The 25,199-nt window shown below is 59.3% G+C and overlaps 2 protein-coding genes across 9 annotated transcripts in view; both read right to left on the reverse strand.

Annotated features, from left to right (window-relative positions):
• Positions 1-9,561: 9,561 nt before the first annotated feature.
• Positions 9,562-15,012, reverse strand: UPK3B (uroplakin 3B). 2 transcript variants are annotated; one of them, XM_014853911.3, is made up of 6 exons: positions 14,500-15,012; positions 14,184-14,333; positions 13,681-13,915; positions 12,467-12,546; positions 11,515-11,644; positions 9,562-11,057 (listed from the first exon to the last, which is right to left on the reverse strand). In XM_014853911.3, exons 1-6 carry the CDS (start codon positions 14,582-14,584, stop codon positions 10,898-10,900), a joined length of 840 nt encoding a protein of 279 aa, XP_014709397.1. In that variant the 5' UTR covers positions 14,585-15,012; the 3' UTR covers positions 9,562-10,897. The 2 variants fall into 2 exon arrangements, with proteins under 2 accessions (XP_014709397.1, XP_070340511.1); XM_070484410.1 differs by having other exon boundaries at positions 9,566-11,057; positions 12,296-12,546; positions 14,500-14,954.
• A 2,252-nt stretch (positions 15,013-17,264) lies between these two features.
• The window catches only part of DTX2 (deltex E3 ubiquitin ligase 2), a 34,760-nt gene continuing 26,825 nt past the window's right edge, over positions 17,265-25,199 (reverse strand). For all 7 annotated transcript variants that reach the window (XM_070484405.1, XM_014853909.3, XM_014853910.3 and 4 more), the window contains 5 exons: positions 22,847-22,920; positions 21,330-21,488; positions 20,489-20,650; positions 19,175-19,264; positions 17,265-17,939 (listed from right to left, as the gene is read on the reverse strand). In XM_070484405.1, the coding sequence (XP_070340506.1) occupies positions 17,712-17,939; positions 19,175-19,264; positions 20,489-20,650; positions 21,330-21,488; positions 22,847-22,920 (713 nt within the window). In that variant the 3' untranslated portion in view covers positions 17,265-17,711. The remainder of the gene's footprint in view (positions 17,940-19,174; positions 19,265-20,488; positions 20,651-21,329; positions 21,489-22,846; positions 22,921-25,199) is intronic.

Below are 25,199 nucleotides of genomic sequence, written 5' to 3' on the forward strand. Positions count from 1 at the left end.
GTTTAATCAATCATGCCTATGCAATGAAGTCTTCATAAAAACCCAAAATACCGAAAAAACTTAAAATACGGAAAAATCAGTTCTTTCCCTATGATTTGAAATGCCGTTTTTATCATACACCGCAGACGTAGGCAGTCCTCAGTGTCCGCTCTCAGCTTGATCTGGGACAAGCTCTTGTATGTCCACACCCACAGCCCACTCGGGGCACCTGCCTGCTCAGTTTGTGCCCCTGGGCGCAGGGCTGAGGGCTCCTTCTCAGACCCACAGGGCTCCGGAAGTCCCCCCCACCTGGGTCCTGCATTCATCCTGGGGCCGCTGCAGGTTGACAACAGAGGAGTCAGGCAGCAGACAAGCAAAGACTCAGCAGGCCCAGGAATGCCCCCTCCCGCAGTCCTGGACAGGGGCCTGGCCAGCAAGCGGGCGGCTGGCTCTCACTCGGGGACAAGTGGACGTCACCAGAAAGGAGCTCCCAGCAGTGCCACTGTGTGGGAGAAACGACGACAATAACAGGGGGACCAGGGCAGACCCAAGGCCAGAGACTCCCTCCACTCCCTGCCGTTTTGCTATCCCGGGTCAGCGCTGGGGCTTCGGCACAAGCTCAGGAGGTGAGAGAAGCCACACAAAGTGACCGGCACTGGACCCACAGCCTGAAGGAGCAGATGCCAGGAACCAGAGTTGCTGTGATACAGAAAACAAAGAACTCTGACGCGCCTTACTCCACAAGGGTCACGGAGACACTCGTGCCTGATGTGCACGTGTGTGTGTGTGTGTTGCGTGCAGGTCAGCTTCTGGACTTTGCTACTCGTTTCTTGGACCAATCTGTCTTTTCAGGCATCAGTATCTGACCATTTTAGTCTCTGTAACTTTACACCAGGCTTTCCTCCACCGCAGGATGAACCATCTCTCACAGTCGTGAGTTGCCGGTTGGCCACAGCATTACTTGCTGGATGCCTCTTTTCTCCCTTAAACTGTAGCTCCCTGAGGGCAGGGACGGGGTCTCTTTCGTTCCCCCACTGTGTCCCCAGGCCTGAGCCCAGGGTCTGGTGCAATAGTTGTACTCAATAATTATTTCACTGCTGATACGGATCCTCCTTGCTCTGTGTATCTGGCCAGGTGGCCCGTGGGTGCCATTTTGTTTTACAGCATCAGGCTGATAACCAGAATGTCGTGGCTTCTGGGCAGAGGCCAGTTTCTCTGCTGTGTCCTCTCTTCGTGGTCCAGACATCCCCAGGTCCAGTGAGGCGCAGTGCAAAGGGAGGGGGCCCAGGATGCCCAGAGGGGCTGGGCAGGGCGAGGGAGGTGGCCATGCCAAGCCCTGGGGAATATTCTGTTCCTAAGGACGTACCTTTGGAGTGACTCATGAGACAGGGTGGAGCTCCCACCCACCCTGTCATGCAGGGCAGCCAGCTAAAGGCTCCCAAAGGCCCACCCAGCCCTGTGTCACCAAACAAGGCCCTGGCTCCATGGTAACCATCACACTGCGTCATGAGGAGGCGCACGGGGGTAGCTCTGGGCGGCTCGGAGGGCCGCAAGGCTCTCTAGACCCTCCCCAGCCAGATCTGTGACCTGGGACTTTGAGCAGAGAGGGAATGTACAGGTGACCCAGTCCCTTCCCCCGCCACACCAGACCCTGACAGAGACCCACCTGTGCCAGTATTAAGGGGAAGAGACCCCACGGTTCACTGACCCTGCCCTGGCCCCAAATCTCTACCACACAGTGGTCCAGCCCCTTCCAGGTCTGTTTGAACATCCCTTATGCCAGGCAGCTCACCACCTCCCCAGTCTGGTTAAAGCATCATACACCTGGAATCATAAACTAGAAAGCTCTTTTAGTAGAGGAATGCCTCCTTTGAGTAAACTCTCACAATTTCGGGGCCAAGAGGCAGATACCACTGGCTGGTCACTGATCCACCTAAACCTGGGGCCACGTCCTTCCTGCTCCGGGCCTGTGTCCCCCTGCTGGACACCAGGTGGCTGGGGGTCAGCACACTGAGGGCTTTCTAGTTGTTACACCCAGTACAAGTGGCACACCGTTCACTGAGGGCCCACCATGTGCCGGGACTGCCGTGGGCACGGGCTGCGGGCAGAAGCTCTAGAGGAGATGTGGAGGGTGGCAAAGGGGGGGACTTCATCCATCCATTCCGCCAACAGGTCATCACGGCCCCTGCCCTGGGCCAGGCACCCTGCCAGGCTCTGGGTTACCTCAGGGAACAAAAGCCAAGTCTGACAAGCTGGTTGGGAGGGACAGACAGTAAATAAACACATACAGGCTTGATGGAAGGTCTGGTGGTGATAAGGCTTCAAGGAAACAAAAGCAGGGCTGAGAGGTGGCAGTTAGGGAAGATGGGGCTATTTCAGACAGGGAGATGGTGGAACCCTAACAAGGTGACATGAACTGAGCCTGAATGGCCCAGGAGAGGGAGAACCATGGGACCCCGAGAAAGTCCTCCACTGGCAGAAGCAGGCATGTGCCGAGGTCCCAGATCAGTTGTCTGTGCCGTGTAATAAATGCCCCCAGAGCTCTGAGATTAAACAACAGCCATTTTATCATCTCTCTTGGTCCCGTGGGTGGGCTGGGCTCAGCTGGGCAGTTCTTCTGCTCCCTAGGGTGTCAGCTGGATTTCCTCCTGTGGCTAAATCCAGCCGGGAGCTTGGCTTCACCCACATGTCTGCAGTGGCTGGAACAGCTGGGGGCTGGCTGGACCTCCCCTCTTCTCTTGTCCTCTCCCCTCCCCTCTCTCTTCCTTCTCCCCCACCTCTCTTGCTCTCTCTTTTTCTCTCCATGAGATTGCTCATCATTCACTGGTCCAGCCTAAGCTTCTTTTCATGGCAGTGAGAAGCCCAAGAGGGCAAAAATGGAAGCTGGCAGGTCTCTCAAGGGCTGAAAGTCACACAGCATCATTGCAGCCACATTCTATGGCCAGAGAAAGCCACAGGACGGCCCAGGATCAAGGAGGGGCGGAGACGCCACCGGAGGGAGCTGCAGCACCCACACAGGGCTGGGTGGAAATGCCGGTGCCCATAGGGCCAGAGGAGGGAGCATCTTGGTGGCGTTGGGTTTGCTGGGGTCAGTGTGGTTGGGGGATTAAATAGGGAGAAGAGAAGTTGTAGGAGATGAGGTCCTCGAGGGCAAGGGGCAGTGCAGATGCTGTGGGACTGTGCAGGTCATTATCTGGACTTTGGTTTTGACCCTGAGAGAGATGTGGGTCACTGCAGGGCTGGAGCAGAGGAAGGGTTTGGCCTGGCCCCCTCGGGCTGCTGTGGGGAGAGAGCAGACTGGAGCTGGGGGGTGCCATAACAAATGACCATAAACTAGGAGGCTTAGAGCTCCACAAGTTTATGCTGTCACGGTTCTTGCAAAATCAAGGTGTCACGGGGCCATGCTCCCTCCAAAGGCTCTGGGCTCTGGGAAGAATCTCCCTTTTCCTCTTCTCATTCCTATGGTTGCGTACATCCTTGGTGCTCCCTGGCCTCACCCCCATCTCTGCCTCCATCTTCACATGCTGTTCTATCTGTGTGTCTGTCTCTGTGGCCAGATTTCCCTGTTTTTATAGGGACATCAGTCCTGCTTGGTATAGGGCCCACTTAAACGCCTAATCCAGTACAATCTCATCTCAACGGCAAAGACCCGAGTTCCAAAGAAGGTCATACTCACAGGTTCTGCATAGACATGAATTTTGGGGGATGCTATTTAGCCCAACACCGGGGGCAAGGCTTTGCGGTGCCCTGTGAGGAGGCTGCTGCGGTGGTCCAGCGGGGAGACAAGCGTGGTGGCAGCGAGACCCTCTCTAAGGTCATTTTCCACCCCGGGCTGTGCAGAGGCCCGCCCTTGAGAGGAGGTGTTTCTGAAGCTCCGAAGCCCTCTGCACGGGAGCCTAAGTGGCTGGGGCCACCTGGCACTGGCTGCTGGCTGCAGTGATGCTGTCAGGGGCAGAGGGGGATCCTCTGTCTTATCAGACATCCCAGCACCCCCGTGCCAACCCTGGGAGCAGCTGGGAGGTGTTCATGGGAGACACTGTCCACCGAGGCCCTGCTGAGGCCACCTCCCTGCTCTGCCCTGGACCTGCCTCTCCTGTCACTCATCCCACCTGGGCCACTGAAGGCCTTCCCCAAACCCAGTCTGCCCCACCTCTCTTGGATCAGCTCCTCTGGGTGGCATCCAGGGCCTCCCACGCCTGGCCCCAGGCCACATCTCCTACCTCACCCTTTTGACCCCCAACTCCACACCCGCCTCATCCTGGCCAGCTAAGCCCATCAACAAACCCACTCTGATGTCTCATTCCCTACCTTCCTCCCCTCCATCCTCAACAAAGGCTTCCACTCAGATACCACCTCCTCCAGGAAGTCCTCCTTGTTCCCCCACTCTTCCAAGCTGGGCCAGATGCCTGCCCTGGGCTCTCACCACCGCCTTGTTGCCCCATCACAGGTCCCCTTCCTTTGCACTGTACTTTCTGTGCTGGGTTTTGTCTGCGCTCCCAGCTCTGCCTGGCAGAGGACCCCACACGGAAGAGGCCCCCAGAGACCTCTGCTGACCTGAGCCCACTCTCAGCCCCTCACCCCTCCTGCTCATCCCCCAGCCTGGCCCACCCCCTGCCCTGGGGGCTCTCCCACTGGCCCGGCCCATGGAGTCTCAGACCTGGACAGGCTCCAGGCACAGGGACTGGAGGGCAAAGCTGAGCCAGAGCTCCCAGGAAACAATCGTTAGGCCTGCGGGGCACCTGCACCGGGAGCAGAAGGAGGGGGCTGGAGACAGGGAGGGAGAGGCCAGGATGATTGATGGGAGGTTCCTCTCCGTCCCTCAGGGGAGACGTCAGGGAGAAGAATGGTTGTCAAAGGCAAGGCATTCCCCCCCACCCCGTGGATAACCAGCCCACATGGCGCACAGGGAGCGGTCGGCAGGAGCTCTGAGAGCTTCACATTTTACAGACAGGCTGAGGCCCGGGGAGACAGTCAGGGCCGCCCGGCGGGGCTCACAGCAGAGGAGGCGCCAAAGGGGCCCCCGGGCCCCTGTCTCACTCCCGGGGCTCTGAGGGAACATGACTCAGTCTGTGACAGTGGTGCACCTCTCAGCAAGTGGGACAATCCCTGGGGACGGGGACCAGATCTGAGCCCTCTGCATGGCCTGTGGGGTCTCTGGGCTGGTCCCTAGGCCTGTCGCCCAGCCCAGAAGTGGGTGCCCGGCAACTGCCCTCCCCCAGGGAGGGTGGGGCGGGCTGCAGAGTGCGCAGTGAGGTGTGACGAGGTCCCTCTGCTCCTGTTTCAGGCTGGTGCCTGCACCACCCATACGACAGGCCTGGCCTCTGTGGGCAGGGAGGGGAGGGGGCTCCAGGGGGCCCAGGAGGCAGCGGGCTTGGCTGTCAGGAGCCCACGGCCCAGCTGTGTGGCCAGGTGCTGAATGTGCCCTCTCTGTGCTCCAGCTTCCTCCTTGGACGTTGGCAAGGGGCTGAGCTCTGCAGAGGGTCCTTGTGTCCCCATCCTGGGGAGGGGGTGGGGGATCTGAGCTGACAGCTACGAGTGGTCAAAGTCACAGCTTGGTCTTCCTCTGAAATAACGAAAAATATCTCAAAAGAAAATTTAAAAACTCATGAGACCCTTCAACCACCTCCTCTCCCTGCCTCTCATGGCAGCCCTGTGCGATGACCATCACCGTCCTCATTGTGCAGACGTGAATGCTGAGGCTCGAGGTGGGGTACGACATGCCCCTGGCTGATCCCTAGAGAAGTCCGTGCTCACCCCAACACTGGCCCTGGGCCCTCGTAGAAGGCGGACAGTCACAAACGCCAGCGAGGCTCCGAAGAACTCCCGGCATTGAATGAAATGCTGTCATTAAGTGGTACTTGCAGACAGTCAGTCAGTGATCATAAACCAAGCTCAAGCCTGTCATGCTCCCGGGCGTGAGGGAGGGCTGCCATTCCTTCTGACGGCCCAGCCCTGCCACACCTGCCTTGTGTCTGGGACATTGCCTTCTTGTGCACGTGTTCCCAGAGCCAGCACTAGCCACATGACGTCTTTGTGAGAATCCCCAGAAGGCGTCCCTTCTCCGGGCAGACTCGGCCCCCTCACCCACACCCAGGCGCCCCAGTGCCCAGCCCACCTCCCACGGTAGCAGCCACAGTGGGTGACTTTCCAGCCTCCCGTGCAGCCAGGAAGCCCATCCATCACGCTCCCACACCTGACAAGGAAGCAGGTACCATGGCCAATCCATTCTGGCCAGGGCAGTGGCCACCATGCCCAGCTTCCAGAGGTGACAGGGCCAGAAGCTCCCACAGAGGGACCCTGGGAAAACAGTTTTGTTCCGCGCTCGGATTCCTAGGGTGATCTCCATGCCTGGCTGTCGGAGCCTCCAGGGGCTCCCCAATCTCCTCTAGAGTGTTCTTTCCCCACCTAACTCACTGAGGTTGGTTCCTGCTGTTTGCGGCTGAGCATACACTGGGCTGGGGGTCCTGAGTCCCTGGGGAGACTGAGCCTACTTGGCGGCTGTCCTGGGTGGTTGAAAGAGACTCCAATTTTACCAGACTGGACGCCAGAATGCAGTTCCACCCAATTAAAAATGATTAGGAAGTGATTCAGCCAAGTGACAGCAGCAGTGAGTGACAGAGCCCACAACAGGGGACATCAGGGCTTCTGTTTCCTTTCCCCCAAATTCCATGCAGTGAAACAAGCCAGTCACAAAGGACCACATAGCATGTGATTCCATTTCGATGAAGGGTCCAGAAAGTAGGTGAGTGCTTGCCCAGGAGTTGAGAGGAACTGAGCGACTGCTGGATGGGGACAGGGTTTCTCTTGGAGGTGTGAAAATGTTCTAAAGTTGATCATGGTGATGGTTGCACAACTCTGTGAATATAATAAAACCCCTTAAATTGAATGCTTTAAAGAGGTATATTGTATGGTATTCGAATTATATCTCAGTCAAGTTGATATTAGAAAAGGAGTGTGGAGATATATTTGCCTTTGATAAGGCATTCAGTCAATAAATATTTGAGGACTTACTGGGAGCTGGGCACTGTACTAGCTCTGGGGGCACCTGGTGACAACCGTCCCTGCCCTCCTGGAGTTTACAGTTTAGCCGGGGAGATGCAAAACTCACAATTTTAAATGTCTAATTACAAAATAGAAAATGTGCTGAGAAAGAAAAGAAGATGGTTCTAGGAGAGCTAGGGGTCAGGAGGGGCTTCCCTGAAGAAGCGACATTGGAGCTGAGGACTGATGCACAGGCAGGGGAGCGAAGCGAAGGAGTGTTCTACATTGAGGGAACAGCAAGGCAAAGGCCCTGCGGCCCGTGCAGTGGGAATCCAGGGAGCAAAGGATGGATCAGGGGGCCTCACAACTGAGATAATGAATCTGGATTCTGTCCTTGCAGCAGGAATTCTCTGAAAGCTGTGAGCAAGGGTGTGACACCATCAACTTTACAATCTGGTCCCTCCGGATGCTGGGAGGGGAATGGGGATGAAGAACGCTGGTGTGGGGAGACCAGCGAGGGGGCAGCTGCAGACATGCCAGTGAGAGACAAGGGTGGCTGGCCTGGGGTTGCAGGATGGTGGAGAGAAACAGACAGCTCAGAGATGCAGAGGAGAAAAGTGAAGCCAGCCGGTGAGAGGGAGGGGTGTGGCACGGGGGCACCTGCTGTCATCCCAATTCCTTTGATTTTTGGCCTGATGACTCACCTTTGAGTCATCCCCACAATCGCTGCTGTTTTTTCCTTTTTAACAATGAACTTGTTTTTAACCACCGGGCCATTTCGTTCCAGGTCGATGGATTTGGAGGCACTTCCCCAAATACAGCCGTGGAGAAAATTTGAAATGCCATTTAATGAAAGATTCTCCACAAGGTGGCTGTCACTGTGTGCTCTGCTCAAGGCTGTCACAAGCTGTCACGAGCTGGCCCGTGCAGGGCTGGGGTCCGGCTGATGACTCTCTCCAGCGTGACTCGGGCCCAGCGTGACACTGCCTGTGCTGGGCGATGACGGGTCCTGCTGCCCCTTCTCTGTGTGATTCTGTGACACCCCGCCATGCTTGCCAGCACAGCCCTGGGGCAGAACACCCACAGTCGGGCGGGCCCACAGGATGGCCTCCCACTGACCAGGTGGTTTCCATCTTTGTAAAAGATTAACCATTTTTTGAACCTTGGGATCTGCTTTGAAGAAAGCTGGGGTGATATGACCACATTCAGAAGATAAGGGCCTTCATTTTGCATTCACCCCCAGCCCCACATCAGAAACCCGGGCACGGCCTCTCCTTCTGACTTATCTCCCACATCGAAGAAGTCTCAATTTCTCCGGTCACTCCTGAGTATTTCTGGAATCCACCTCTTCCTCTCCAACCCCCTTCTTCTGCCCTGGTTCATGGCTGGTCCCATCTGCCTGGAAGACCAGGCCAGTCTCCCTCTCACTGGCATCTCAGCCCTCAGTCCCTCCTGCCACCCCCAGGCACCATCCGGGCTGCCGCAGGGCAAGACTATTCACATCTGGTCTCCCCAAGTCTCGCTCTCTCTTCCTCCGTCCTTCTGGACCCCTCTGCTTGACTAACTTCCATTTGCCTCTTAAGGCTCAGCTTGGAAATCTTCCCTAGGAAGGCCCTTGACCCTCAGGAGGCGTCGGGTGCCTCCCTGGCCCCTGGGCTACACTTCAGTCTTTGCCCAGCGTGTTGAGATGTCTGTTTAGAGCCTGACCCAATGGTCAAGCCCCCGACTGGATGAGAGCAGCTCCTCAGGCTCCGGAGGACCGTTCAGAAGCGATAGGCAGCCACATGCGTGCACAGGATGTCACTGGGGCTGTGCCAGGGAGCAGCACAGATTCTGGCACTAAGAACAAGCCACAAGAGGGCCCAGGGACACATAAAAGCCTGGGGCAACTTCTGGTCCTGGCTGATCCTTTGGCCCAGGGTGGGTTCATTCATGTTTTCACCCAGCAAATGCCAGTGGACCCCTCTTCCTCTTGTCATACCCATCCTGGGCAAGCCCCAGGCTGGGCATCCGGGCCTCGAGGGCCTTCCTGTGTGGTGTTGGAGCCAGGCCTGGACAGGACAGTATGAGACAGGCTCTACCAGGGGTAGTCAGTGAGAGTGGGGGGCACTTTTAACTCTCCTCAGATTCCAAGATGCCAAGAGGGACCTGGGCTCACAGTGGCAGAATTTCAAAAGTGGTACCCAAAGGGGCTGGCTCCCATGGCCAGATGTCATGCAGGACTGTGGGGGTCTGAGCTCCTGATTGCATTTGAGTCTGCTTGTGTCTGCACCTGGAGTAGGTCTTGTGGCTGGTGGCGGTGCAGGCAGGATGGCAGAGACCATCAGGGACTAGGGGGTTGACCGGTTTTGAAAGCAAAGACTCCCCCGGAGCGTTTGCCTGGGAGGTAGTCCTGCTAAATCCACCTTAGTGGCCGGCTTCCTGGCCAGCAGCACACGGGTGGGTTTCCCCGGCTCCCCTCTTCCAAAGTACAAGTCGGGATAGCAATCAAGGGGACAGCTCAGGGCAGCCCCGGGGGTGGTGGTGGGCCGGCTGGGCACAGCGAGCCCGGGCTGGGTCCACGCGCAAATGCTCCTCTCCCCATACCACGCGGCCACCGCTCGGAGGTGATGGAAGAGGCGGACCGTATTTATTTAACTCCAAAGACGGGGCACCCCTACTGGCCACCGCCGGGCCCTCCGCGAGGGTCTGAGTGCTGGGAGCCCCGGTCACACTGGGAGACCAGGACCCGCCCAGGGACACGGGGTGGGCAGCCCGTGGAAGAGCGCGGGGGCAGGTCACGGAGCCTCAGTTTCTCCATCTAGACCGTGGCGTCTGCGAGGACTGGACGGCACAAGAGGCTCTCAGGCGGGAGCGCTGATCCCTCCGGCTTGATCCGCTCTGCGACATCAGGTCACCAAACCTGAACCCGCGGCCTACAGCCTTGCGGGTCCGTGGAGAGGAGTGCGCATGCGCAGGGCCGTGGGCTGCGGTGCACTCGCGCCCTCGTGTGGCCACCAGCGGCCTTGGGGCAGACGGATGCCCGGGGGCGTCTGAAGCAGGACCTCCCCGGTGTTGGGGAGGGGGCGGGGCGCGCTCCTAAGCCTGAGAGAGCCTACTGGGGTGGTTGTCTGAGGGAGTGTGAGACCCAGGGTATGTGACAATCTGAGGGCGTGACAGCCCCCCAGCAGTAACAGGTCACATCTGGACCGGTGGTCATCTGATGCCCAGAGCAGAGTGAATCGACCGACTGTGCCTGAGGTCCCCATGTCTAACACTGCGTGGCATACAGCAGGCGCTCAATAAATGTTTGTGGAGTGACTGGATGAGCGTGAGTGGACAAGCAGTGAGCCATCTGTGTGCAAGGGGGTTGGAAGCAGTGCCCGGATGGTCATAATGGACAGACGTCTACACTCTGTCCACCTTCCAGCCGGGGAGGGCCACCCTCAGCAAGGGCTCACTCCCAGTGACAATGGAGGGGCCTCTAAAGGCTTGACTGCAGCCCCAGCCGCTGGGTGGTGGGACACAGGGACAGAGGGTGGCTCAGACCCCACACACCCCATGACGGGCCCGGCCAGCCCCCTGCCCAGGGCAGAGAAGGGCCCTGCAGGCGTCCTCCTGGGCCTGGAAGCTTGGGGTCAGGGCAGCCTCTCCACATCACCTCCAGCCTCGCACTCGCAGGAGGCCAGGCAGAACAGAGGCAGAGGTGGAAGAGGGGGCTGGACGCCCAGCCGGACCGTGGCCCTCCCTTCAACTCCCCTAAAGGCAACTTCAATTGCCTGGAGAAGGTGGGGAATGGGAAAGCCAAAGGCAGGGCTGCTAGCAGTGACTCCAGGCCCTGGGGTGGGGTGGGGGAGTGTGATGGGGTAGGGAGCATGTGGATGCAGAGGCTGGCAAGGAGCCTGGTGCACTGTCGCCCCTCACCCCCACTGCCCCAGGCCCAGCCACACAGGCCAGGCTAGGGGCTGAGGCTGGGGAGGGAGTCCAGGCTAGGCTCACAGCCCACAGGCAGGGTGGCGGCCTCACTGGGCGGGATGTGGTGGGTCATGTAGCGCTTGCCCATGAAGGAGCCGATCCGCAGCTGCTCCGGGGCCTCCTCAGGCCACCACAGGCTGGAACTGGATGGGGAGAGGAGGGGAGCTGTGTCCCTGCTGGGTGGAGCCGGCTGCCAAGTCAGGGCCTCCTCTCCACTCCCAGATCCTCCTCCTGCAGCCTCTGATAGCCCTCTCCTCCGGGGTAGAACCAGCTGGAGGCACACCTCCTCCAGGTGGCTCCCTGACTACCCTGGTGTCGGTTCATTGACATGACGGAGGGCTCACTGGAAGGAAAACAAGGCCCAGGAGGACAGGGGCAGAGCGAGGTGGCTCCTTCTTTGAACCTGTCATCAGAGGAGCTGCTCACCACCTCTCTGACGTCCCAGGTGAGAGATACTCAGTGGCAAGTCCCTGCACATGCCTGGAAGGGACACTGCCTGACTCCAGCCCACAGAGTTCGCAAAAGGCTTCCAGGATCTGGGGCCCGTGAGAGAGGAGGGGTTCTGGGTAGAAGAGGGGCCCACGGGATGTCACCACTCACAAGCGCACAGTGGAGGCAGCCAGGAAGGCCAAGAGTAGGAGGCAGGCCAGAGAAGAGAGGATGGAGGTGATGATGATCATGTCACCACTCCGCCGCCCTGGCCACGTGTCGATGGAGCCTGGGGACTTCCCTGCACACACAGCGGCTGCTCAGAGGCTGCCCCTCAACCCCAGGGCAGTCACCTCCCCACCCATGTCACACCCAAGGCCTGGCTGCTCACATCCCCAGACAGCCTCTGGAGCCCACCCATCAGTCCATCTCAGCATCTGTGCTCTGCCAGCCTGGACCACCCACAGCTCCGGCCTCCACCCTGGTCTCACTGGGCTGTTCCCACGAGTGCGCCGCCCACTGCCCAGCCCATAGCTGGCAGAGTGGTGGCAGACCTCAGAACTGATCATGTGGCTCCCTGCTATCTGGAGCCTGGCATTCAAGGCCTTCAGACAACAAGGCCCCCCACCACCACCCCTGACCTCCAGTTTGTCTTCTGAGCATCCCACACACCAGACACTCTGGCCTTCCCACATGCAGTTTCCTCGGCCTGGTGAATCCCTGGTCCCTTGGGGTCCTGCTGAGGGAAGCCCCCCAAAACCCATGGCCCTGACTCTGACCCCGGCCTCCTTTCTGCCCTGGCCCTTCTCCTGACCGCTGGCCATGGGGCTGGCTCCCCATGAGAGGCTGTTGCTGCCCACGACTGGGCTGGAGCCTAGCACCCAAGGGTTGGCAAACATTTAGAGGTGGACAGAGCTGGTGCCTCTGCCAATGGGGCTGACCGGTGCCTTACCCTCCAGCGCTAGGTTCTTTTTCGGGGGTGGGCCTGATTTGGACACTGCCTCCAGGCCCCCAGTCCCATAGCAGCAGGGGGATGGACTGGCCAACGATGACCATTTTGTAGGGGTGACCAGTCCACACAGGCCAGACTGGAGCCAGACACCCCCTCCCCCACCAGCACTACCTTGGTGGAGAGCGATGGGGTCGGACCACCTGGTCTCGGCCTGGGGTGAGCCCCTGGCATCCGTCAGAAGGAACTTCACCCTGGGGAGAGGAGGAGGGTGAGGCTCAGAGCCTCAACTGCCCCAGGCAGGGCACCCACCGAGGCCAGGCTCCAGGCAGCTCTCTGTGCCAAACTGTGGGCCTTTCCCATGGGGAAGCGTGGGAGCACACCAGGACCAGCCATGAACTGGCCCTGCCCTGACCTCTCCGGTCACGGTGACCTCTGCCAGCAGACACCCTGTCTGGTTTAGGGGCCCCAGTCACCAAATGTTCCATAAGGGGTGCTGCAGAGTGGCTTATGGGGCTGGGACCCCCAGGCCTCCTGGAGAAGAACCGCTGGCCGTGTGGAGTCCTGAGGCTGTGGAAGGCCCCCCAGTAGGGGCGGGCACCCCGGGCAAAGGCCCAGGGAGGGGTGTGGTCAGGGCGTACTCAGAGCCCAGGATCACAGGCAGGGGCGGGCTGAGCATAGAGGGCACCGAGTTGTATCTTTGCGCAGGGTGGGGAGCTCTGGAGGGTTTCTGAGCATCGAGGGAGCTGGTCTGAAGGGGAGTGGCTCTAGTGGCTGCTAGGGTTGGGGCAGGAGGTGAGACTGGAGGCCAAGCTGGGGAGTGGCCACGGGGCGGGGAAGGTGGACCTGGCAGGGCTGGGGGAGAGGGCAGAGGGAGGCGGCGGGTGGAGGAGCTGGTCCAGCCCACACCTTGCCTGGCCCTCCCTGCACCCCTGCCGGTTCTCCCAGCTGGACCTGGTCCCCCTGAGGACACTGGCCTCCTCCTGTGGTGGGGGCAGCCCTGGTCTGGACACCGGCTCTCCTACCCTGGCTCCACCCTGACTTTGACAAGCCACTTGGTGCTCTGTGCCTCAGTTTTGTCACCTGTGGAAGTGAGTGGTAGTTTCTCTCTTGCTTCCCCACCTCATACCCCCCGGCTGGGTCTCCACCTCCGCCAGCTCTGTGGTGTCCACCTCCTCCTCATGGGCCCCCTGGAAAGGCTGCGTTCTGCCTGCCCCCCCACTCGGATAAGCACCAGCGTGAGACCCCACAGAGCAAGAAACTGAGGCTTGTGTAGGGGAGGGACCAGGACAAGGGCCTGAGGAGAGGCTAAGGAGGGCAGGCTTGGTGCCCCAATCCCTCCTCTTCCAGCACAGGCCCTGTCCCAGGGTCCGGGCAGGGTGACCCACCTGTACGGCCCTGGGCCAGGGAGGGGGGCGTTGCAGTAAGGTGGCTGGTGGAGGTCAGCAAGGCAGCCAGGGTCATTGCCCACCCGCAGCACGGGGGCGCTGCTGCCATCCACGGGGTCCTTGCAGGGCAGCTGGTCCAGGGACAGGGGCAGCGTCATATAGTGGCCATCGGTCAGCAGCTGTGGGGAGGCTGGGATCTCAGCCAGCGTCTGAGGGTTCTGGAAGTCCCTGGAGACTGCAGGAGGGAGGGACAGACAGTGGGGCTGGAGGGCATAGCCCCTGGCTGGGTCCAAGGCCTCTGGTCCTGGCCCTCCATGCCTCAGGGCCCAGAGACACAAATCAAGTCCCTTTGTCACCCTCTCAGAGCTGCCTGGGGTAGAGCCCAACTCCCACTGCAGCCCTATTGTAGAAGGTGATGGTGAGGGAGGGAGGGGCTCCCAGGAGCCTGCAACTCTCCTTGGCTCCACCCTCACCCCAGGCCCCAGACTTGCACCAGGACACACCATTGCTGAAGGCCACCACCAGCCAGACGGTGTCGGCACCACTGGCACGCCCATCCAGGACACAGCGCGGCTGCTCCAGGGAGAACGTGGTGGCCGTGACCTTTCCTTCCAGGTCCCAGGCTGTTATCCGCGGCGTGTAGGGGATCAGCTCTGTGGCCATGGAGAGAGGCGTGAGGGTCCCAGGCTGCCGCCCCACCCCCGCCCCTGGGCTGCCTCTCCCAGTCGGAGGGCATGGGCTCCCAGGGTCCAATCTCTCCAGCAGGTCCCCCAGCCCCAGCGTCTGGCCAGGCGCATTCATCCTGGGACCCCCACTCACCCAGGCTCATGCAGGGCTGGGGCCAGACCAGCGCCACCACGAGGAGCAGCAGCCGAGGGTGAGGCTGTCTCTGGAGGAGCCCCATGATGGCCGCCTGACCACAGGCCTTCTTCCACTTCCACAGCCTGGGGCTGGTCTGGCTGCCTCCTGCTGCAGCCCCCACCCTCTCCTTGGGCCTGGAGGAGCTGGTTAGTCAGGCTGCCAGGCTGGCCGAGAGCTGGAAAGACCTGAAAATGTAAATGAACCCCCCCACCCCTCCCACCAGGCCAGCCCACCGCGGGGAGGGGGCTGGGTAGCGATCTAGTGCAGGGCAGGCCAGTGCCAGGCCCCACAGCCAGGGCTGAGGGAGAGGCCGCCGAACCCCTAGATGCCAGCCCAGCCACCCCAGAGTCCCAAGTCTGAATTTGGGCTCTATGCAATCTCCCAGCCCTGGGGAGGACGCCAATCTCCAGAATACGGGCTCAGGGCCACGTGCCTGAAATTCTTGCACCCCAGGTGCCAGGAGCCTCCCTCTGGACTTCCATCCCCGCCCAGGGAGCAGGCGCAGGCGCAGGAGCAGGGCGGCCCCAACCTGCTGGGCTCCAGCCCCATCACAGCCCCTGGCCCTGATGCCCTCCCTCCACACTGTCCCTCACTCCTCAGCTCCCCTGTCCAAAGAAGCTAGAGTCAGAGAACTGCAGAGCCCTTGACAGCTGACAGGCCCCCCACTTACATTACTGCCGTGCTTGTATTTTTTTATCAAGATGTAATTTACATACCATAAAATCCATCCTTTTAAAGTATACGGCTCAGTGGTTTTTAGCATATTCACAAGGTTGTGCAATCACCACCACTAATTTCAGAATATTTTCATCACTCCGAAAGGAAACACCATACCCTTGAAAAGTCACTCCCATCCCTCCCTGCCCCCCGCAACCACTAATCTACCGTCAGCCTCTATGGATTTGCCTATTCTGGACATTTTGTATGAATGGACTCACAAGATACGTGGCCTTTTCTGTCTGGCTTCTAGGATGTTTTCAAGGTTCATCCAAGTTGTAGCGTGTATTGGGACTTCATTCCTTTTTTATGGCTGAATGATATTCCAGTGTGTGGAGGGTTTTGTTTTTTTTTTTTTTGGAGGAAGATCAGCCCTAACATCTGCTGCCAATCCTCCTCTTTTTGCTGAGGAAGCCTGGCCCTGAGCTAACATCCATGCCCATCTTCCTCTACTTTATACGTGGGATGCCTACCACAGCATGGCGTGCTGAGTGGTGCCATGTCCGCACCTGGGATCTGAACTGGCGAACCCTGGGCCACCAAAGCAGAACGTGTGCACTTAACCACTGCGCCACCGGGCCAGCCCCAGAGGGACTGTCTCATGGGTACTTGGGTTGTGGCCCTTTTTTGGCTATTATGAGTAAGGTTGCCAGGAACATTCACATACAAGCCTTGGGTGGACACGTTTTCAGTTCTTGGATATACACCTAGGGTGGAACCGCTGAGTCAAACGGTAACTACTTTTTGAGGAACCGCCTGAGTGCTCTCTGAAGCGGCTGCTTTGCATTCCCACCAGCAGCGGATGAGGGCTCCCATTTCTCCACATCCTCACCAGTGTTCGCCATTTCTCGTTTTTTTGGTAAGAGCCATCCTAATGGGTGTGAAGTGGTATCACTTTGTGGGTTTGATCTGTTTCCCTAAGGACGCTGAGCATTTTTTGTGCGCTCGTCAGCCATCTATCTTGGAGAAATGTCAAGTCCTTCAATCATTTTTTAACCTGAGCATCTGCCTTTTCCTTCTTGAGCTGTAAGGGTTCTGTATATGTTCTGGAGACTAGACTCTTACCAGACAGATGACTTGGGAACATTTCCTCCCCTCTGATTCTCACGTCACTCCCAGGGTGGGAGCCAACAGGGCGGCACTCAGATGCCCCCCCGACTCCTGTGCTCTAAGCCAGTGGAGCGAGCCTCACTGTGGAACCTGACGGGTCTGGGGTCCAGCCAGGTCTCCCCGCCGTCCCCAGGACCAGCTCCTCTGCGAGGCACAGTGGGCTCGGGGCCCAGGGCCCACAATACTCTTAGGGACCCACAAAAATGTTTTATTTCAAACTCGGAAGGAAACCCGCCCCCCCCCACTTAGGTTAAAAAAAATGCTCTTATAATGTATTCATCTTTATACCAAACACACCGTAAAACAGAATTTTCTTACAGAGAAAGGGGGCTTATAAAGGCAGAAGTGCCCCTGGCCACTTCTAACAGGCCCTGTGAGTCCCTCCAGCCCCAGGCCACAACCACACTCCCTTGGCAGACAAGTCTGGGAAGATCTGATCCTCCTAAGAGGGTTGAGAAGAATTAGAACTTTGAGGACAGCGTCAGACGAACCCTGCCCCGGGTTCCAGCCCCGGCTCTAGCACTAGCCGGTAACCTTGGGCCATCACTGCATCCTTGAACCTCATCTTCCTCATCTGTAAAATGGAGACAGTGGCACCCACCCCAGGGGAGAAGTGTCAGTAAACCCAAAGCCTGGGGCAGTCAACGGGACCGTGGGCTCTGAGGGGCTGGACCGCACAGTGCAAGGAGACCGGAGTGGGCTGTGGGCTCTCCAGCCCTCACCGCAGCCTCAGTGTCTTCCTCTGGGAGACGGGGGTGAATGGGCAGCCTGTAAGGTCCCTACCTGCTCTGACGCAGCAGGACGTGCGTGCTGGCCTTCACACATCAGATCTCACATGCACACTCACACACAGACACAACCAGAACCTCTGCACTGACAAACATTCCCAGGCCTGATGACTTTGGCTATAGGGCATTTATTGCAAACAGAACATGTGAGGTATGAGAAGCTGACCCAGAACCCATGCCTGCCCCTGGCTGGGGACAAGGTGGTCTCTCCTCACCCTATGCCAGGCCCCAGGCACTAGGGCCCCGAAGCAGCCTGCTGAGGACAGAGGGCCCCGTGCACTGAGGTAGCTGCAACTTAAGCCCCCACGAGGACAACTCCCCAGCTTGTCCACTTCCCACGCAGGTCCAGGCCCAGGAGGGGAGGAGGAGGGGGAAAGGCAGGCAGGAGAAGCTCTGGCTCCCAGAGGAGCACACCCGTGCTCCCGACAATGCTGCAGCCTGAGCAAAGGCACCTGCCACCTGCCCACCCCAGAAGCAGCCCCGCCGGCAGGGGGCGAGGAGCAGCTGGTGCCAGAGGCAGGTGTGGGGCAGGGAAGGGGCCAGGCAGGCTGGTGGTCACTGCTGCTCCAGGCAGTCCTCGGTCACCCCCTGGGCGGCCAGCTCGGCCAGCACGTTCTGCAGGTAGTTGGGGTCAGGGTAGCCGTGGCCTGTCACATTGCGGTCCATCTCTGTCTTGTGGTGGATCTCGTTCCACACCACTGTGTCGGTCTCGCCCGTGGTGCTGGACGTTCCTACTGTGAAGATAAGTCGCCTCTTCCAGGCCACCTTCAGCAGCTCCAGGACCTGCCCGCAGAGGGGAGCGGGAGGGCAGCCTGGTGAAGCAGCACTGGCCCGTGCCTTCTGTTTTCCACCCTAGGGCAGGGGTGGTGAGGCCACAGGGTGGGAACGTCCACTGCCCTGCCTTCCCCCCGCTGCCGGTTTGATGTGCCCCAGCGATGGGGACAGGACAGCGGCAGCAGCCATCCACCAAACTCCACGTGTGAGTCAGGCACCCTGCCGGTGCTGCGGGACGGGGGTCCTCCTCTCTGTTCCATTCCACTCCCTCCTGAGTGATCTCATCCAGTCCTGGGGCGTGAAACTCCATCTGTGGGGGTCTCTGTCTCCAGCTCCAACCCTGACCCCCTGAACTCCAACTGCCAACCCACTGCCCAGGACCTCACACTGGGCACCGCCAGAAGCCTTGCCCCACCGCTCACCTGGCCCTCCCCGTCGGAGAGGCTGCCCTTTACTCAGCTGCCGGCAGGCATCCTGACCCTTCCCTACTTCCAAGTGCATCCTGGACGAGGCCCCTCCCCTCCGCCCTCCGGAATCCAGGCCTCCCTGCTCTCTCCCAGCCCTGCTGCCCTCCACAGTGGGACCTCAGTCCATCCTCTCACAGCAGCTGGAGGGGGCCTTTTCAAACCTAAACCCAGCAGCTCTCACTCCTCTGCTGGCGTGCCTGCCTTCCCCACCCCTCGCTGCCTCACTCCCCCACCCCGGGGGCTGCTACAGTCCTCCCTCAGGCTCTTCACGCTCTCCCACCTGTTCCCACCTCAACGCCAGTGCACTAGCTGTTCCATCTGCCTGGAATGCTCTTCCCCGGCCTTCTCAGAGCTGGAAAATCCCAACTCAGGTATCAATGCAGAGGTAGCGCCACAGGCTGCGTGGTCACCCAGGCTAAGGTGGCCTCAGTCTCTCCTGTCGCATTACAATAGCCTGACTGAAGAACACATAACCTGGCCCAACAGCCTGCTGGAAGACGGCCTGTCCTCCCCGCTCTAGCACCTGTGAAGTCTGGGACATCTCCCCCTGTAACCCGGCACCCAAAGATGTCTACCCCACAGTGGGTCCCTGGGAAGGAGCAGCTACCACCCCAGCCAGGTCTCGGCCCTCCTCCGGTCACAGTAAGGTGAGCGCAGGCAGAGCTGGTGTGGCCACCAGGCCGGGCCCTCCCTGCCCCACCCTGCCCTGCGCCCGAGCAGCTGCGGTGAGACCCTCGGGCCACGGGCCCTCCGCAGGCACGGTGGCCAGGCCCTCACCTTGCGGCCCTGGGCGTTGTCCGGGAGGTAACACTGACGGGGAAACCCTCTGGCGGTGAACGGCTTCCCGGGGTTGGGGTGTTCGGGGCCCTGCAGGAGGAACACAGACCTGGGGAGTGAGAGTGGCCAGGAAGGGCCTGCCGCGGCACAGCGCACAGGGCACACAAGCCCAGCCTGCCCCTTCGCCTTCCTGGCTGGGGCGGTTCCTGCGCTCCAGTGACCAAATAAATCACCGTCTCAGAATCCTACCGCCTGAAGACCCACCATGACCATGGCCTTCTACCCACGGCTGCCCACCCTGAACCCGTGCCGCCCACTCTGCCTGGCATCAGACACTCCTGCTAATGTCCCCTTTTCCTGATGAGACTGGACCCGTCCAAGATTGGGATGGACGCTCCTCCAGGCACGGGGCTCTCTGGACTGGGTGGCAGGGCCCTCCATGACGCACGTCCTCCGGCACACAATGCCCTCCACTCCTCCCTCTAGAAGTGGCTAGGGAGGGGCCCTGAGACACTGGCAGGGTGGGGGGCCGGGACAGCAGACGGCCCTTGCTCCCACCCTCTGCGACACAGTGACACATCCATGTACAGCTCCAAATCCCCCTCCCACTCTGGGGCCCTAATGCTGTCTAGAATGTTTTTAAATTGTACTTTGAGCCACAGAGAAGTGGAAGAAAACCAGGGGAAAGTACGTGATTAAAGCAAACAAAGGGAGCCCCCCACCCCCATCCCCACCTGTGACAGATGGGCCCCATCGGCTCCTGGTCCCTACTGCCCTGCATCTTCCCAACTTGCCCAAGGCAGAAGGTCTAAAGAGACCCTGGGGCTCTCTGCTTGGGTTCTTGTCTTGTTCCTGACATCTAGATCCAGCCCTGCCACTCTCAATGGATCTGGGCACTGGGCCAGTCTCTCGAGAACCATCAGTCCCCACTGCCAGCACCTCTCCACCTCACACTGCCCCTGGGAGGGGTCCTGCCCATGGGCTCCCCAGTTATCCAGCCCCTCAAAACAAGTGTTCTTCCTGCTTATATGCTTGGCCTTTGCCCAGTACAAGTCCAGCTAAGATGTCTCCACTTCCAGGAAGCCCTCCTGGGCTCAGGAAAGGGCTGAAGGCCATTTCTTTGCTTCCACGGCCCTAAGAGCTTGCTCTAACCCCAGCACTAGCACCTCCTGGTTCCTGGGGGCCTCAGCTTGGCAGCATGAGCATTCTCACAGTGCCCGGGGCAGACTGGTGGGAGAGGGGTGAGGCAGGAAGAATGGCGCCCGAATGATTCTGGAAAGGTCTGAGGAGCACCACCCCAACTCCCTGCCTCACCTGAATGCCATGGGGAATGTTGTAAACGATGAGTATTGTCCCGCAGTCCTCATGACCTGGGAGGGACACCTGGAACTTGAACACCTCCATCTTCCCCCGGGGCTGGGTCCCTGTTTTCTCTCCGTAGATGGTTTTGCAGGAAGGACACTGTAAACTTCCATCCTGAGACAGGGCAGACCAGCATAGACTGAGTTGGCGGCCCTGGGAGAGCCCCTGAGCACAGCCACCCCGCTGTCTAGCTGTCTAGACAGGAAAGAGGCCCACAGGGGCCCGGGTCGGCCACTGTCGCAGAGGGTTCCGGGCAGACTGCCCCACTCCCAGCAGCCTCCTCGCACAGAAACTCGATTCCAACAGACTGCTTGGAAGGGCAACTTTTGCACCAGAAACTCATGATGCAATTCCCACTAAAGAGGCCAGGTACCGGGAGACTGGCGTCAAGGAGGACAATTAGGTTTAGGAGCAGAAGCCTCCACAGTGCAATCACGTTTAAAATGGAACAAAATCCTGCGACTGATCGATCAACTGTTGGTGCTGGCACCCTGGCTGGTACAGGATGGCATAGGGAGAGCGCGGAGAGGCCACCCCAGGCGGGAAGGTCTGCCCGTGATCGGTTCTCTCTGTCCTCCCAACCTCTGTCCACGCTGGTTAAACTTCACTGGAGGAAGAGAGGCCAGGCACCTGCCACCCTCAGCCCCCAGGTGTCAACCCCATCCTGCTGCAGGGCGAGGGCTGCTCCGAGCCTGGGTCCTTCACAGGACTGCTGGTCCTGCTCAGATGCAGTGGGACTGCGACGGGGCTGTGGCAGGGCCCCTGACCCCACCCGGGGCCTGCTGTGGGGCACCTTGTTCCCGTTGCAGTACATGGCCAGCAGGCAGAGCAGGTGGAAGGCATGGTTGCACTTGGCCAAGCGGCCCACGGCCACGGGCCCGATGGTCTTGCTGTCGGTCACGTCGCTGTACCCAGATACCACAGAGAGCTTCTCCATACAGATGATGCAGTCCTGGAGGAAGACCAAACACAGGGCATGCTCAGCAACGGCCCGCCGCAGCCGAGGAGGCGAGTGTCACAGGAAAAGCCCTTCATCTGCAGTCAAAGGCAATTCGACAGTCATTTGCTCCAGAGGCTGGGGACACAGAAGAGTCACGGGGATCTGTGTCCTCAGAGGGCTCACGGCAGTGGAGGGGACGACAGGCAGCGTGGAGCATGGGTCCAGCATAATAAGAGAACCACAGGCCAAGAGGGCAGCGAGAACAGCCAGATCAGGAGGAGAGAAGAGCGGAGGCCCTCAACACTGGGCTTTGCCAGGGAAAAGGGAACTTGTCAGATGGACAAGCACGAGAATGGGCATCCCAGGGAGAAGGAAGAGAGTGTTCTGGAGCATGAACCAGCATACAGTTTGGAAGGCTGGTGACACCTGCAGGGGCCTATGGCGGAAGAGGACCAGATCCTGGAAGGTTCTGATCGCTGTGCTCAGGCGTTGGAGCTTTATCTTACACGTCAGCGGCCCCGCTGACGGCTTTTAAGCAGGGGGTTCCATCATGACCACGGCCGTGTAGACCGCAGCATGGAGGGGAGGAGCCTGGGGGCAGAAAGCAGCCCAGTGGGGCTGGATGAGCACAAAGAGACAGAGAGAGTGATGCTGCGAAGCAGGAGTAGAGAGGGCAGGAGGGACAGGTTTCTGCCCAAACCTTTACCAACCAGGTATGTCTCACGTGCCTGACTTGCACGAGAAAGAGGCAGGTGAAGACAGTCCTCAGATCTGTCTGGCACCACTGACCTTTGACCCAGCCCACTAACCCCCTCCAGATTCTCCAGGATCTTCCATTCAAATCGGAGAAAAGTGGCACTGGAGCTCCAAAAATGTGGCTTGGGAAAGAGTTTCAGGTCATACCAAAGCTGTGACAGGGGTCTGGCAGGCCCCGTTAATTACGGGAACGCTAACCAGCTCCCCCAAAAGCCAGAGGGCAGGACCGCTCCCTGAACAAGGCTGCTGGCTTCCACACAGCATCAGCCCTCGGGGACGGGGGCAGGCTCTCCCATGCCTCGTCTCCAGGAAGCCTGGCCCCCAGGGTGGCCCAGGGAGGAGGCTACACAGAGGCCTGGGTGCGGAAGGAGCTTTGCTCAGGATCACAGCCCGTTTGTGGCAAACCTAAGATCGGGATCCAGGTCTCAGAGGCTGAGTCCTCCTCCTGTTAAGGCCTCTTAACAGGTTAACCCAAGTGCCAGGAGCTTGGCACCTGGCACCCAGAGCCACCTTGAGAAGTGTCCTTCCAGCAGAGAACAGGCTGCATCCTTCGTCTGGAGCTGCCCCTAGTTTCCAAACAAAATCCAAAGCAGCGTGGCTCCTGTGACACCCACCTCATCCGGGGATGTTTTCAGCTCTTCAGTATAGTTTCTTATCACCTGCTCTGGCTCTGGCTTTGGAGTCCCTCCTAGAAGAGAGAAGAACATAAGCAGGATCCTGAGGAACACTAACTGGAGATGCTGAAGCCAGAGAGGAAGGAGGACAAGGGAGAGGTCCAAGCTGCCAGGAGGGATGTTAGAGGGGCGAAGACACGAAGGTTAGCGTGCAAGGGAGGAGAGAGCTGGTGCCGGGCGCAGAACACGCCAGAGCGCTGCCTGGCAGAGCCCTATCCAGCCCACCACTGGGGGCCCAGCCCCAGGAGCCCCGCTGGAGGTGGAAGAGGGGCAGAGACAGCAGCTGGTCACGACCCTCAAGAGCCACAACCCTGTGCACTCTGGGTCAGGAAAGTGGACTCAGGCTCCTCGGAGGATGCACGGAAGACTCAAATAGCAGCTTCTAAAACGAACTACTCTTGTGTGAAAGTCTTGGTAAGAAAAGTAAGTTTGGGGGCTGGCCCCATGGCATAGTGGTTAAGTTCAGCACACTCTGCTTCAGGGGCCTGGGTTCCCAGGTTGAGATAACGGGCATGGACCTACACCATGCATCTCCCCTGCTATGGTGGTGACCCACATATAAAGTGGAGGAAGATTGGCACAGATGTTAGCTCAGGGCTAATCTCCCCCAGGGAAAAAAAGAAGTTTTGTAAGTCGAGCATGTAGCGGGTGCCTACTCTGTGCAAGCATCTGTGTGCATGACAACTACAGACATCGGCCACACTGACTCTACCACGATAAACCGCAGACTTCTTGCACGTGTGCCTGGACTGTGGGGTCTCAGTGACACACCTACTCGTTTCCTAAGCTGAGCAGATCTGGGAAGCTGCTGAGATGTAGCAGGAAGGGTGCCTCACCCACCTGACTCCTCTCGAAACCTCTCATCTTCTGTGCACACATGTGCCTGAAGATGGGAGGGGCCACCCTGCACCAACCAGACCCACCCCAAGGACAAGAAACTCCCCCGCTAGCAAGAGAGAATCAGCATGGCCCCGAGGCTTCTCCAGGCAGCGGCAGCACCAGAGAACAATAGCCAAGCCCATGGGGGAGCAGAAAGGAGGGGCGGGGAGGCCAGTGCGGCCTGGGTAAGCAGCCCTGGCAGCGCGCCTCACCCCACCTCCAGGTTGCTGGGGAGCTCCTGGGCTTGGCCTCCGTCCGAGACCAAGGCCTCTGCTCTGAACCCAAGCTCATGGCCATCAGCCTGTGGCTGAAAAGACTCACAAGTCTGAGGGCTCAACAGCTCAGCTCCCTCTAGACCAGAGAAGGCAGGTAACAGTTATGAGGGGAGCAGAGAGGCTGGGACCAGGTGACATCAGGTTTGATTCTGGCTCTCAAGCTGTGACCAAATCACGTCACCTCTGAGTCTCAGTTCCCTCATCTAAAAAGAGACCTAATACTAACCAAAGCTGTGGTGGTTGTAAAAGCTTAGCTGCTATGACCTGAATGGCAGCTACAGGCAAAGGAACACCACACACACTCATACACACACGTTCCCAATACACACCCACACACGCCCCATACCCACACACAGACTTCCAGGACCCCGACTCTGGTCACTGTGCTGAGAAAGCCAGGTCAAAGCACAGGCCAGCGCAGGGTGGCCGTCCTGGTAGCTGGAACTCTACTCAGATTGAGGTGAGGGGCCTTTTAGAAAAGCCTGGTAGCTACAGGCCAGTTTCCAGATGAACCCCAGGACCCGCCATCTGCCAGGACCAGCTCCTGGCCCACGTCGAGAGGCCCAGCTCAGCATGCCACTGCCCCCTACTTGCCCACACCCAGGCAGCCTTTCAGAACTGAAGGGAGCTCTCCACGAGCCACATTTCTCCAAGGGCGACAGCCAGCGGACTAGACTAGACCTCAGAGACTAGGAAGGCCTGGGGGTCTGCTGAGAGCCTGTGCACTCCCCAGGCAAAGCCGAGTGCCTCAGAAAGTGGCCAGCCTGCCCTGCCCACAGATCCGTCTCCACCCCTAAGGAAGTGAGAACGGGAACGGAGCCAGCCCCCAGGCCCGCCCTGATCGCTGGCAATGGGGTGGGGGGCTGTACAGTTGGAGCCCTGCCTCTCCCCAGGCCTCCCTCCCACCCTGAGGGGATGATGTCAGCCCAGGTGATGGACACGATCGGAGCAGCGACCATTATGGCGTGCCACGCGCTTCACGTGTGTATTTCCTATTCCTCCCACAACCAATCTGCTAAGTAGGAGGCAGCCGGCTGGCGAATGGAGATGACTGTGTGAGATCACAAAGTGACACGAAGCCAGTAAACGCTGGAGCAGAGACCGACACCCAGGACTGGCCAAGCCAGGGCCTTGCTCCC

The sequence above is a fragment of the Equus asinus genome, chromosome 14 (genome assembly GCF_041296235.1).
Source record: "Equus asinus isolate D_3611 breed Donkey chromosome 14, EquAss-T2T_v2, whole genome shotgun sequence".
Taxonomy (NCBI): domain Eukaryota; kingdom Metazoa; phylum Chordata; class Mammalia; order Perissodactyla; family Equidae; genus Equus; species Equus asinus.